Source organism: Xyrauchen texanus, chromosome 9 (assembly GCF_025860055.1).
Source record: "Xyrauchen texanus isolate HMW12.3.18 chromosome 9, RBS_HiC_50CHRs, whole genome shotgun sequence".
Taxonomy (NCBI): domain Eukaryota; kingdom Metazoa; phylum Chordata; class Actinopteri; order Cypriniformes; family Catostomidae; genus Xyrauchen; species Xyrauchen texanus.
The window spans coordinates 39,949,449-39,963,088 of record NC_068284.1 but is presented as its reverse complement, the minus strand read 5'-3'; the positions used below and the strand labels follow the sequence as shown (position 1 = coordinate 39,963,088).

The following is a 13,640-nucleotide window of genomic DNA, read 5'->3' as shown; positions in this document are numbered from 1 at the left end:
TGTGTTGGGGCCCGTGAAAATTTTGGCAGGGCCAATTAAAATCTGAAGCACTGGCCCAACCAGGCCAGTAGAAAAACTTCTTAGTGTTGAGCCCTGTCAAGTCTTATTTCACATAGTGAATAAACTTCATGACTGTAAAGAAAAGCTCATTTTAACATGAGTCTTATAGTACAATGACTGATCTGTTTGCTAATACACATTAAAAATTAATAAAGCTGTATTACAGCAAGATAAATCAACAAGACCATTTTTTTTCAATGAAAGCAGAAATGAGTGAATTTCAGAATAAACTTCTGAAACTAACTATTATTGAATTTGAAATTGCTGGATCTCTCACTAATGAGTTTGTGTTGAGTGAGAATCTCCATTTCAGTTTTCCCTGATCACAAATGGGCATTGATTCATCATGCCAATCTGCCAGATGGGGAACTGTTTGTGCCATAATGTTTTACTGCCTATAGCAAGCATTATATATATTAATAAATACTATAACAAAGCATAATGTAACAACCGCACTTAATGTAATAGGTTAAATGTAATAGAGTTGAAGTCAGAAATGTACATACACTTAGGGTGAAGTCATTAAAACAAATTTTCAAACCATTTCATATTAACAAACTATAGTTTTGGCAAGTCAATTAGGACATCTACTTTGTGCATGACACAAGTAATTTTTCCAAAAATTGTTTACAGACAGATTGCTTCACTTTTAGTTGACTACATAACAATTTCAATGGGTCAGGAGTTTACATACACCAAGTGAACTGTGCCTTTTAGCAGCTTGGAAAATTCAAGAAAATTATGTCAAGCCTTTAGGCAATTAGCTTCCGATAGGCTAATTGAAGTCAATTTGAGGTGAACCTGTGGATGTATTTTAAGGCCTACCTTCAAAATCAGTTCCTCTTGCTTGTCATCATTGGAAAATCAAAAGTAATCAGCCAACACCTCAAAAAAAACATTGTGAAGGCGCTGGAGGAAACAGGTAGACAAGTATCTATATCCACAGTAAAACGAGTCCTATGACGACATAACCTGAAAGGCTGCCAAGCAAGGAATAGCCCACTGCTCCAAAACTAAAGGTGATTTAACACAATACCCACATAATTTATACTAAATTTCATTTCTTACATCCTTTTTTTTAGGCCTTTAAGAAATAAGATAGTGACTGCTTGTCACTTATAAACATGGTAATAAATCATTGAAAGAACAAAATTATGAAAGAACAGGAAGCTGATGGCTGAGATTTAAAAACAAGTGCACTGCTTACCCAAACAGCATTTTAGGGCATCATAAGACATAATATTTATATTTATGCATTTGGCAGACGCTTTTATCCAAAGCGACTTACAGTGCACTTATTACAGGGACAATCCTCCCGGAACAACCTGGAGTTAAGTGCCTTGCTCAAGGGCACAATGGTGGTGGCCGTGGGGCTCGAACCAGCGACCGTCTGAATAACAGCCCTGTGCTTTAGCCATTACGCCACCACCACTCTGTCTCTAACATTAGAATGTTCAAACATTCAAAACCAACCCAAACATGCTGTCTTTGTAAGCAGCTTACTAAACTTTGAAAAAGCCACTGAATGTAACGAAACACACAGCACGCAGAAATCCAGACCACATGGCAGGACATTATAGTGTAAAAACCCAAATTGAAATAAAACATGAGCAGTAGTGGAAAATAAATCTATTCTCTTTATTGAAAAAAAACAACAACAACACTCTCTCACCTTGACACCGGAGGATAGGAAGCAGCTGGTGTGTACTTTAGGGGCAGGTGACCGAGCACCATGAGCTACGCCGGTCTGCTTGCCTGCTGGACTGCCTGAGATGAACACATGAAAACAGCAGATAAAACAAATACATCTTACACACCAAAAATTCCCTCTGTGTCTAACAGAATTGTGTTAAAGGGTGTTCACACTAGGGCTGCATAATTCATCGAAAAACTAATCACAATTACATCTAGCATGATTATGCAATCATGAAAACTGACGATTACAGCCTTTAATTTAATCTGCTCCTGTTGCGTCAATGGTTTCTATTTCCATCGTGATTTTGCAGTGGTTCAGTATTCTAACCAATTACAGACATGTCCGATTAGCAATGAAATGGCAATGGCCAATCAGAGATGCTTAAACTGGTCCTCCGTCCTACAAGTAATGACAACTCTGTTTGGAGCATCAATGATCTAACACTGAACTGCAGGACTTGCAGTATAAACCTGCAGTGAGTGACAGCCTCAGTCATTGTACAATTTCTTAAATGTAATAAGTTTAGTTTTATGTTAATATGTAGGCCAAATTTGAAATAGCAATGAAGAATTCAGCTTACCGGTAACTGTTCTAAGCTTGTTTTGGAGGTGTAGCCAACAAAAAGAATATGGCATGAACGGCATATTTCATGAATCACCGGCATTATTATTACGTCTGCTCTAACAAGGCCCATTTGCCTAGCAGCTGCAAGATTTAAAGTTTTCACAAATGGCACAAACTTAGATCACAAATGGCTGTTTTTAATTTCCAAAGTGCAACAGCTGATGCCAAATATGATCCAACAATGATCTTACATGAACAAGATCACCATTAAAGATCTAAGGGGATGAATGGGCAGTCTTGTCACCACAGCAACTATCTGAACACAGTAAGTAACTGTTAATAAATTAGAAAATTGAAGTTAGTTATTTCAAGATGGTGCTGCAGACGGCGTGGAGCTCTCTAGGGTTTTTTTTTGTTACTTTTGTTTTGGTCCCTCTTTCCCGATTACTGAACTACTGAATATTCGTCTGAGCATACAAGATATTTTTTTGCCGGTGTTTGATTATTCAGACGTTTTATATAACATCTTATCTGGAGGCGCAGCGGTGCTCTACAAGCAATCCAAAAGACGCACGTGAGGGAAGCGAGCAGACGCTTGTGAAGCTTTGTCAATGAGGCTTTACGAATCTGCTGCAGAGTTTTCACCTGGCGAACGTCCACTCCCTCGCCAACAAAGCGGTCGAACTACTACTCACTCTAACAAATAAGAACTTTTCTAACTCTGCTGCTCTGTGTTTCACAGAAACCTGGCTGAACGAAGCCGTCCCGGACATCGCGTTACATCTGCTGGGCTATCAGGTGTTCAGAGCAATTTGTATCATTCAATAACGATAAACCATGGTTCACAGGAAAACTAAGACAGCTTTGTCATGCCAAAGAGGATGCTTATAGAAGTGGGGATAAAATATTGCACAACCAGGCCAGGAACACATTAAGGAAATCAGAGAGGCTAAATTAAGCTACTCTGAAAAGCATCACAAAGTACAAGACACCTCCCCCTCACTCTGTGGAGTCAACTAATGACTGATGAACTGAATGTGTTTTACTGCAGGTTTGAAAAGCCCAGTTCAACACCCCTGCCCCGCTCTGATCTTCACTTCACACTTATGATTGAGGAAGTTGTGTGCCTAGTATTTCAGAAACAAAAGACTAGGAGATCTTCAGGCCCAGATGGCGTTTCACCTGCCTGTCTGGAAGTCTCCGCTGACCAACTGGACACCTTCACACAGATCTTCAATAGATGACTGGAGCAGTGTAAATTTCCCTGCTGCTTCAAACGCTCCATCATTCCGGTCCCCAAAAACACCAAACTCACAGGACTTAATGACTACAGACCTCTCGCACTCAAGTCTGTGTTCATGAAGTCATTTAAGAGACTGGTTGCTGACACATTTCTACTTGGCCATTATTGAGTCTGTCCTGAGTACATCTATAATTGTCTGGATTGGTTCAGCCACAAAATCAGACAGAAGGAAACTACAATGGACAGTCAGTGCTGCTGAGAGTATTATTGGTGCCCACCTGCCCAACTTCCAAGACCTGTACATCAATAGTGAGGAAACGTGCAAAATAGAATTACTCTAAACCACACACACCCTGCCCACTCCCTCTTTGAAATGTTGCCCTCTGGCCGGCACTACAGAGCACAGAGCACCAGGAAATAAAATCACAAGAACAGTTTTTACCCTCAGACCATTTTCCTCATGAACAATTCAACTGCCTTAGGACTCCCCCATAGTGCAATAATGTAAATACATATCTCATGTACATATGTAAATTCACATTTAATTCAATAACTTCAATACCCCTACCTTTCACATACATTACCACTTGCAATTGTACATGCGACATTCTCTTATACAGTGAGGAAAATAAGTATTTGAACACCCTGCTATTTTGCAAGTTCTCCCACTTGGAAATCATGGAGGGGTCTGAAATTGTCATCGTAGGTGCATGTCCACTGTGAGAGACATAATCTAAAAAAAAAAATCCAGAAATCACAATATATGATTTTTTAACTATTTATTTGTATGATACAGCTGCAAATAAGTATTTGAACACCTGTCTATCAGCTAGAATTCTGACCCTCAAAGACCTGTTAGTCTGCCTTTAAAATGTCCACCTCCACTCCATTTATTATCCTAAATTAGATGCACCTGTTTGAGGTCGATAGCTGCATAAAGACACCTGTCCACCCCATACAATCAGTAAGAATCCAACTACTAACATGGCCAAGACCAAAGAGCTGTCCAAAGACAATAGAGACAAAATTGTACACCTCCACAAGGCTGGAAAGGGCTACGGGAAATTGCCAAGCAGCTTGGTGAAAAAAGGTCCACTGTTGGAGCAATCATTAGAAAATGGAAGGAGCTAAACATGACTGTCAATCTCCCTCGGACTGGGGCTCCATGCAAGATCTCACCTCGTGGGGTCTCAATGATCCTAAGAAAGGTGAGAAATCAGCCCAGAACTACACGGGAGGAGCTGGTCAATGACCTGAAAAGAGCTGGGACCACCGTTTCCAAGGTTACTGTTGGTAATACACTAAGACGTCATGGTTTGAAATCATGCATGGCATGGAAGGTTCCCCTGCTTAAACCAGCACATGTCAAGGCCCGTCTTAAGTTTGCCATTGACCATTTGGATGATCCAGAGGAGTCATGAGAGAAAGTCATGTGGTCAGATGAGACCAAAATAGAACTTTTGGTCATAATTCCACTAACCGTGTTTGGAGGAAGAAGAGTGATGAGTACCATCCCAAGAACACCATCCCTACTGTGAAGCATGGGGGTGGTAGCATCATGCTTTGGGGGTGTTTTTCTGCACATGGGACAGGGCTGACTGCACTGTATTAAGGAGAGGATGACCGGGGCCATGTATTGCGAGATTTTGGGGAACAACCTCCTTCCCTCAGTTAGAGCATTGAAGATGGGTCGAGGCTGGGTCTTCCAACATGACAATGACCCAAAGCACACAGCCAGGATAACCAAGGAGTGGCTCTGTAAGAAGCATATCAAGGTTCTGGCGTGGCCTAGCCAGTCTCCAGACCTAAACCCAATAGAGAATCTTTGGAGGGAGCTCAAACTCCGTGTTTCTCAGCGACAGCCCCGAAACCTGACTGATCTAGAGAAGATCTGTGTTGAGGAGTGGGCCAAAATCCCTCCTGCAGTGTGTGCAAACCTGGTGGAAAAACTACAGGAAATGTTTGACCTCTGTAATTGCAAACAAAGGCTACTGTACCAAATATTAACATTGATTTTCTCAGGTGTTCAAATACTTATTTGCAGCTGTATCATACAAATAAATAGTTAAAAAATCATACATTGTGATTTCTGGATTTTTTTTTTTTAGATTATGTCTCTCATAGTGGTCATGCACCTACGATGACAATTTCAGACCCCTCCATGATTTCTAAGTGGGAGAACTTGCAAAATAGCAGGGTGTTCAAATACTTATTTTCCTCACTGTATGTCCTATTATTTGCATGTCTATTTATACCCTTACCTTGTTTTATACTCTGTGTCTCACTGTAATGTTCTGTGTACACTTGTTTTTCCCCATCACCAAAATAAAAATTCCTTGTGTCCGTGAGAACACTTGGCAATAATGCTTCGTCTGATTCTGAATATGTCATTATTTACTGTAGGTGGAACAATAATTTAAGCAGTAAAGACACACGTATTGTATGTCCGATGGTAGTTTTTGATTTTAGGCCACCTTTCTCATGCTTTAGGTGTTATAATCATGTGACAATGTGTATTTTCAATCTGTTACACAGGGATATTGAATCAAGTAAAAACTGGTTGTCAATACATTTATTTGTTCTATACCATCGATATCCCTTTAAAATAACTCTTATTAGGCCTAACATTAACAAACAGCATTACAATATTTTATGCTTAAATGATGCTTAAATGATCCACCATTAAAATCTGCTACTCTAAATTACTACGCGGTTGCCTACTTTGTGTGTGTCACAGTAATTACATTTTTTAATAGACATTAATAAATCGCAATAACAATATCAAGGGTAGTAATCGACAATTATATCATAATCATGCAGCCCTAGTTCACACTAGCTTTAAATTTAATTCGGATTGTAAGGGGTACAACAAACCTTTTCTAATCTATTTGCCATGTAAACACTTGATCTGATTGCTTTGTGAAACTGGGACGATCTGCTTATGTTCAGTACTGACATCATGTAGTAGTAATGGCGTCATAACATTTCAAGCGCAACGGCATTCATCACAGAGGCCATATTTGTGAACATCAGCGTAAAGAAGCAACAGCGTGAGAAACATGAGAAGCGCCTGTGAAATTACATCAATAAAAGCATCCAAAAGTTGCTTTTGATCCATGCCAAGTGCCAGGAAAATTGTGTACATGTCTGAAGTCAGCAGAAATGTTGCCAGATTTGACTTTCAAATATATTTTATTCACGATTCATCTCCGTACACTGGCCAGTCTGACGTGTGATCAGCAGACACACACACCCAGCGATACATCACTGTAAACTTCTCTTATTCAAGAGTTATACATTTTATTTTTATTTTTCTGGCCTGATTCGGTCAATATATTACTAAACATCTGTGATGATTCCGCCAATATGAATGTAAGATCTGCTTTTAGCTCATAAAGAGAACACAGAAAGCAACAGAGGCAAACAAACCATTGAAAATTATTACTATTGTGCGTTATGTTGTCATGCATATGTCCTCTCTTTTGTAGTGTAGTTAACTTTAAAATATTTAGCATTTTCCGTATCAACTTGCTGTGTAAATATTACATTTTTTGCATTGTAATCTGATGGTGTGAATAAATTATGTGCTTCAAAATCTCATGTGTTGTTTAATGACTAATGTTAGTATACTGTATAGCCTACAATGACATTTATACCATATAGTGACGTGATAGTGCTTTTTATACAATATGTTACAATCGTCACACATCTTACACAGCCTTGGTATTATAAATGTAAGCGTTTAATCGCTGCTCTCCCCCTTCATCACTGGTTGACTTTGTGATTTTGTCTCTGGTATGTAAACAGCAGCATCACTTTTATAAGATTTATGAATTGAATTTTTTTTTTTTGCTGAATTTTGTCACATCCCACACTGCAGCACACATAAGGTATGTGGAGTTTTGGTCATGTAATGTACGGTATATGGCAACAAGGTCATATAATGATATCATATGAAACAGGTAAATAGAACTGACCTCTTTACTCAATTCAAAGGCTGTAAAGCCAATATAATAAAATAATGAATAAAAATAATTAAATGAAATGGTGACAAACTAAACAGTTTTCATTTGAAATTGAATTACACCAATGGGTTATCAGTTCAACTTCAGTTTGACATTAAGTCTCATTCTTTAGGACTATCTTATATACCATAAAGAAAAAATGTGTATAAGCCAACTAGTTTTTAAGGCCTAGAATAAAGACTAACATTTATATTTTAAAATTATATTTTGTATTTATTGCATTATTCAATCAAACAACATTATTTTTGACAGCAAAAACTAGGCAACATCTATGGTTTTACCAAGAGGGAAATTTAGTTAACAGTGACATTGAGCAGAAAGCTTACATATAACCAGTTTTGACTGAGCAGCTGATAAAAATTAAATGATCAGCATCGATTGATGAGATGAAAAGAAAATTGGAGATCGGTATCAGACGTTAAAATCCTGATTGGAGCATCCCTAATATTCAAGTTGACCGTTTCAAAAACTAATGATAATGATTAGTGGGCTGAGACCCAATCACAAAATGGACAAAAGCATGTACACGTTGGACGGTAACATTTGAATATGTTAACATTTGTTTCAAGGTTTATATATTTATTTGTTTGTGGTTGAACTGAAAAAAAGGTCTCAGTTTGGTTCTTTAAGTCTTTCAAGTGTGAAAACCCCAGTAGCCTTTTTGCTGTTGAGCATGTGGAAAACATTACCATCATAATCGCAAATCACAATATTTTTCAAATCGCTATGACTTTTTGTCCAACTCGTGCAGCCCCACATCTAAGCTAATATTATTCTATTTGTTTCCCTTTCTCAACCACGGGACTCCTATCCTGAGGTCACCAGTACCAGCTGAATCCAGCTCCATTCCTGCTTCGTGTTGGACTCCACGGCTACGTGTCTCTAAGTGATGACGACTAATAGCAGCTGGTGCCAGCCAAACATCACTTCAGTCCATTACAATGGACTTCAGAGGATGACATGATACAAACTCCAACAATAAGCCATGGGATACATCATATGCCATTTCCTGAACTTTGGACATAGCATAGACCTCACAGAAATTACTGGCCGGTTGAACTGCGATGCACCTCATTGATCTCTGCCTGCATCACCTTTGTCTAATGATGGACTACACTCTTGAAATGGAATAAATAGACTATCAATTAATTGCCAACAAAACCCTTCATCAGCCAACTAACATGGGCATTGCATCTGTGTGAACTTCTGCAGTTAATCCAGGAAGGACTTCAAAAGACATTTGTCATTGATCTTAAAACTTTGTTTAAACACTGACCCTTAACACTTAGTTTAATCATTTTAATCCATGACTTGCACTATACATAAGTAATATTGGCATTATATTCATGATGTTAGCCAGAGGGGATCAGGCCTCCACAGTGAGCCTGGTTTCTCCCAAGGTTATTTTTCTTCATTAACCAACATCTTACAGAGTTTTGTGTTCCTTGCAACAGTTGCTCACTAGGGTTCTAAATACAATTATTATTTAATTACTTATTTTTAAACACAATTCACAATCTAATTTATCAAACTACACAATGATAACCAAGACATTATAGATATTACAGTTTCATTTCTGTTAATGCATGATTTTCTGTACAGGCAACTGAAATGAATCTAGAACGTAATACAGCTACACTCATCATTATGTAAATCAGATCCTCATTTTCTGGGCCATGCCTTAATAATTTATAAGGGAATGTACTAGATTATTATTATTTTTTTTTTATGTTAGTTTTCATTCAAAGCAGCGGTCTCTTGGCTCTTAAGATCTTCTGACTTAATTAGAAGTCTAATTTTCATGCCGCTGTAAAAATTCTGCAGAGCCCTTACCAAAGCCATGATTTCAACTTAAATCAAGAGATTGGCTGCATTTAAAAATCTTGTAAACTGCCAACCTAGAATAAACAGCATTTTTGGGCATCACAGGTACTTTCACATGATTGATTTGGGCATCCTACCTATAAAATAGAATAATCAAATCACTGCCATTTTCTAAATCAGAAAGAATGTAAATAGTTACTTCTACAGTCATGGGTGGTGAGGTTTGAAGAGAAGCTCTGCAGCCAGTTACAACAAAGCTGTTAAGTTAAGAAAATCCTTATTGATAATACGCTTACAATTATTTCTGTGCTTTAGTTACTCAGCACAGAGTTCTGACCAACCACATACACTTTCATCTCCTATGTTCATCACTTCTCTGAGAGCATCTGTGTGTGTACTGTATAAATGTTACTTGGAAGAATTCAGTTTTAGGCGATACAGTGATGTGAACTGTATTCTCCTATTTAGATCTTCAAACAAGACAAAAAAAATAAAGTAAGAAATCTTGGTGTCATTTGAGTCACTTTTGAGCCATGTTCACAATGCCAGCGATTGAGTCACATCAAAGCAATAACTAGATCAGCCTACTATCATCTAAAAAATATAGCCAGAATTAAAAGTTTTGTATCCAGTCAAGACTAATATATATATATACACACACACACACACACGGTCAAAAGTTTCCAATCTATGTTTGGCACTTATTGGCTGCTTTTCTTTATTATTTGGTCCAAGTACATTTTAGTTTTATAATGAAATAAATTAATATGGTGGCACAATTATATTTTTTGTCTACAAAACAAATATTTCAAACATTTACTCATATGCCTTCAGATCAAAAGATTTTTAAGATCATGAGAAACATTTCAGTCAAGTGTTTGAAAACTTTTGACCAGTAGTGTGTGTGTGTAATATATATAAGCAAAAAATGTATCAAACACCTACATCGCCCATGTGAAAAACTAACTGCCCCCCTTAAACTTAATAGCTGAATGTGCCACCAAACACATCTGATAACTGGAGATCAGTCTTTCACAACACTGTGGAATTTTTGCTAACTCCTCTTTTCAGAACTGCTTTAGTTCAGCCACATTGGAAGGTTTGAGCATGAACTGCCCGTTCGCCACAGCATCTCAATTAAGGTTCAAGTTTAATTTAGCTTCTTTATCATTGTCTTGCTGCATAATCCAGTTGCACTTGAGCTTCAACTCATGGACTGATGACCGGATGTTCTCCTTTAGGATTTTCTGGTAGAGAGCAGAATTTATGTTTCCCTCAATTACTGCAAGAACTAGCAAAGTATCTCCACACCATCACACTACCACCACCACGCTTGAACATACTGTGCATCCGGAAAGTAGCGCTTCTCTTTTTCCAAATTTTTTATGTTACAGTCCTATTCCAAAATTGATTAAATTCATTATTTTCCTCAAAATTCTACAAACAATACCCCATAATGACAACGTGAAAGAAGTTTGTTTGAAATCTTTGCAAATTTATTAAAAATAAAAAATGAAAATCAGATGTACATAATAAGTATTCACATCCTTTGAGCAATACTTTTTTGAAGCAACTTTGGCACAAATTACAGCCTCAAGTCTTTTTGAGTATGATTGTTGTCCCGTAGCCACTCCTTTGTTATCTTGGCTGTGTGCTTAGGGTCGTTGTCCTGTTGGAAGATGAACCTTCGCCCCAGTCTGAGGTCCAGAGCAGGTTTTCATCAAGGATGTCCCTGTACATCGCTGCATTCATCTTTCCCTCGGTCCTGACTAGTCTCCCAGTTCCTGCCGCTGAAAAACATCCCCACAGCATGATGCTGCCATCACCATGCTTCACTGTAGGGACAGTATTGGCCAGTGCCTGGTTTCCTCCAGACATGATGCTTGCCATTCAGGCCAAAGAGTTCAATATTTGTTTCATTAAACCAGAGAATTTGGTTTCTCATGGTCCGAGAGTCCTTCAGGTGCCTTTTGGCAAACTCCAGACGGGCTGTCATGTGCCATTTACTGAGGAGTGGCTTCCGTCTGGCCACTCTACCATACTAGGCCTGATTGGTGGAGTGCTGCAGAGATGGTTGTTCTTCTGGAAGTTTCTCCTCTCTCCACAGAGAAACGCTGGAGCTCTGTCAGAGTGACCATCGGGTTCTTGGTCACCTCCCTGACTAATGCCTTTCTCCCCGATCACTCAGTTTGGCCGGGCGGCCAGCTCTAGGAAGGGTCCCAGTGGTTCCTTCTTCCATTTAAGGATGGAGACCACTGTGCTCATTGGGAAATTCAATGCTGCAGAAATATTTCTGTACCCTTCCCCAGATCTGTGCCTCGATACAATCCTGTCTCAGAGGTCTACAGATAATTCCTTGGACTTCATGGCTTGGTTTGTGCTCTGACAGGAACTGTTAACTCTGTGACCTTATATAGACAGGTGTGTGCCTTTCCAAATCATGTCCAATCAACTGAATTTACCACAGGTGGACTCCAATCAAGTTGTAGAAAAATCTCAAGGATGATCAGTGGAAACAGGATGCACCTGAGTTCAATTTTGGGAGTCATGGCAAAGGCTGTGAATACTTATGTACATCGTTTTTTATTTTTAATAAATTTGCAAAGATTAAACAAACTTCTGTCACGTTGACATTATGGGGTACTGTTTGTAGAATTGTGAGGAAAATAATGAATTTAATCAATTTTGGAATAAGGCGCTGTAAATACTTTCCGGATACACTGTAGGTATGATGTTCTTTTTATGGAATTCTTGGTTTTATTTACGTCAGATATAATGGGACTCCTGTCTTCCAAAAAGTTCCACTTTAGACTCATCAGTCCACAGAACATTCTCCCAAAAGGTTTGAAGAACATCGAGGTGTGTTTGGCAAAATTCAAAAGAGCCTTAAATGTTCTTCTAGGTTAGCAGTTGTTTTTACCTCACCGCTTTTCCATGGATGCAATATTTGGCGAGTCATAGGAGTCATGAACAATGACCTTTATTGATGCGAGAGAGGCCTGCAGTTCCTTGGATGCTGTCCTTGGCTTTGTGCCTTCAATAAATAACATTATCATGATGTATTTTGTGTTTAATCCAATTGCCTTTGTTTTATGTTAGATTATGTTTGAATTTTTGAAACAATTTAGTATGAGATACACAAAAACAGAAGAAATCAACACTTGAACTCCACACACACACACACACACACACACTCTATTGGTGCATTAACTGCATATTACACATGCTCCTAAACTCTCAGTGAAGTGGTCGATATGGCAAACTGGTCCTGCAATGTCCAGCAAACCCACAGCATGAGTCATGTGCGAGAGTGTGTGAAAGAGAGAGCAAGGAGGTAAGACAAATCAGAGAAAAAAAACTGAAGGAGAAGATTTGCCTTCATCATTCACTCCTGACACACTTTTACATCTCCTACCCATGCGTGACATGACAAATTTCCAACAACAAGCAACTTCTCTGTCCACACGGAAATTAAACTGCTGCTGCAAAGCAACAAAATCACAGCAAATAAAACACGTGATGTATTTTACACCAACAAGATTTCACTGTGGTCGTAGCTACACAGCTTGATGTGGTGAAAATAGAACCCCAGCAACTGAAAAAATGTCTTATTGTGCATCAGGGTGGTAAGGACATATATGAGAAAAGACATTGTTTGTTTTAATGTGTAGTGGTACAACAGAACTATGTGTGTAGGTATGTGTGTACCTGCAGCTGCAGCCATATTAATGACTTGACCTGGCTTGTCCACAATGATGTAGGGGTTGTTAATGACTGACGGGGTGGACTTCATGTGTACTGGGGTGGATGAGGACATTCTGGGGAGAGGAGAGTGACTAGGAGTGGAGATAGGAGAGCCTGGAACACAGACAAAAATTGGGTTTCTATGTGATCCTCAGAGAATTCAGACAGAGCTCCTCTGACATTTGTGGTCACACTGACTTCAAATCCATGATGCATTATGGTCCGATCTGTCTGTCTGATTTTATTTCTAAGCTCTGCCTTGTATGGCCAGCCCTAGGGCTTCCCATATGGAGTCTCAATGTCAAGCTCAAATCTGATTGGCTGAGTTTATAGAATTTCTGGGAGTAAGGGTGCACAGGTTCCCAAGTTGCTACAGTGAGCATTTCTGAGGGAAATCTAGTTGCTAAATTTACAGAATTTGCATGTTTCATAGCATCAAATCTTTGAAAGAAATGTAAGTTTGTTTGATGCACTTTTTAAACAA

At 38.7% G+C, this 13,640-nt stretch overlaps 1 protein-coding gene across 1 annotated transcript in view; it reads right to left on the bottom strand.

Annotated features, from left to right (window-relative positions):
- Nucleotides 1-13,640, bottom strand: part of yeats2 (YEATS domain containing 2) — an 82,862-nt gene that overhangs the window by 51,327 nt on the left and 17,895 nt on the right. The window contains 2 exon segments of the mRNA XM_052133991.1: nt 1,733-1,827; nt 13,121-13,270. Of these exon segments, the coding sequence (XP_051989951.1) occupies nt 1,733-1,827; nt 13,121-13,270 (245 nt within the window).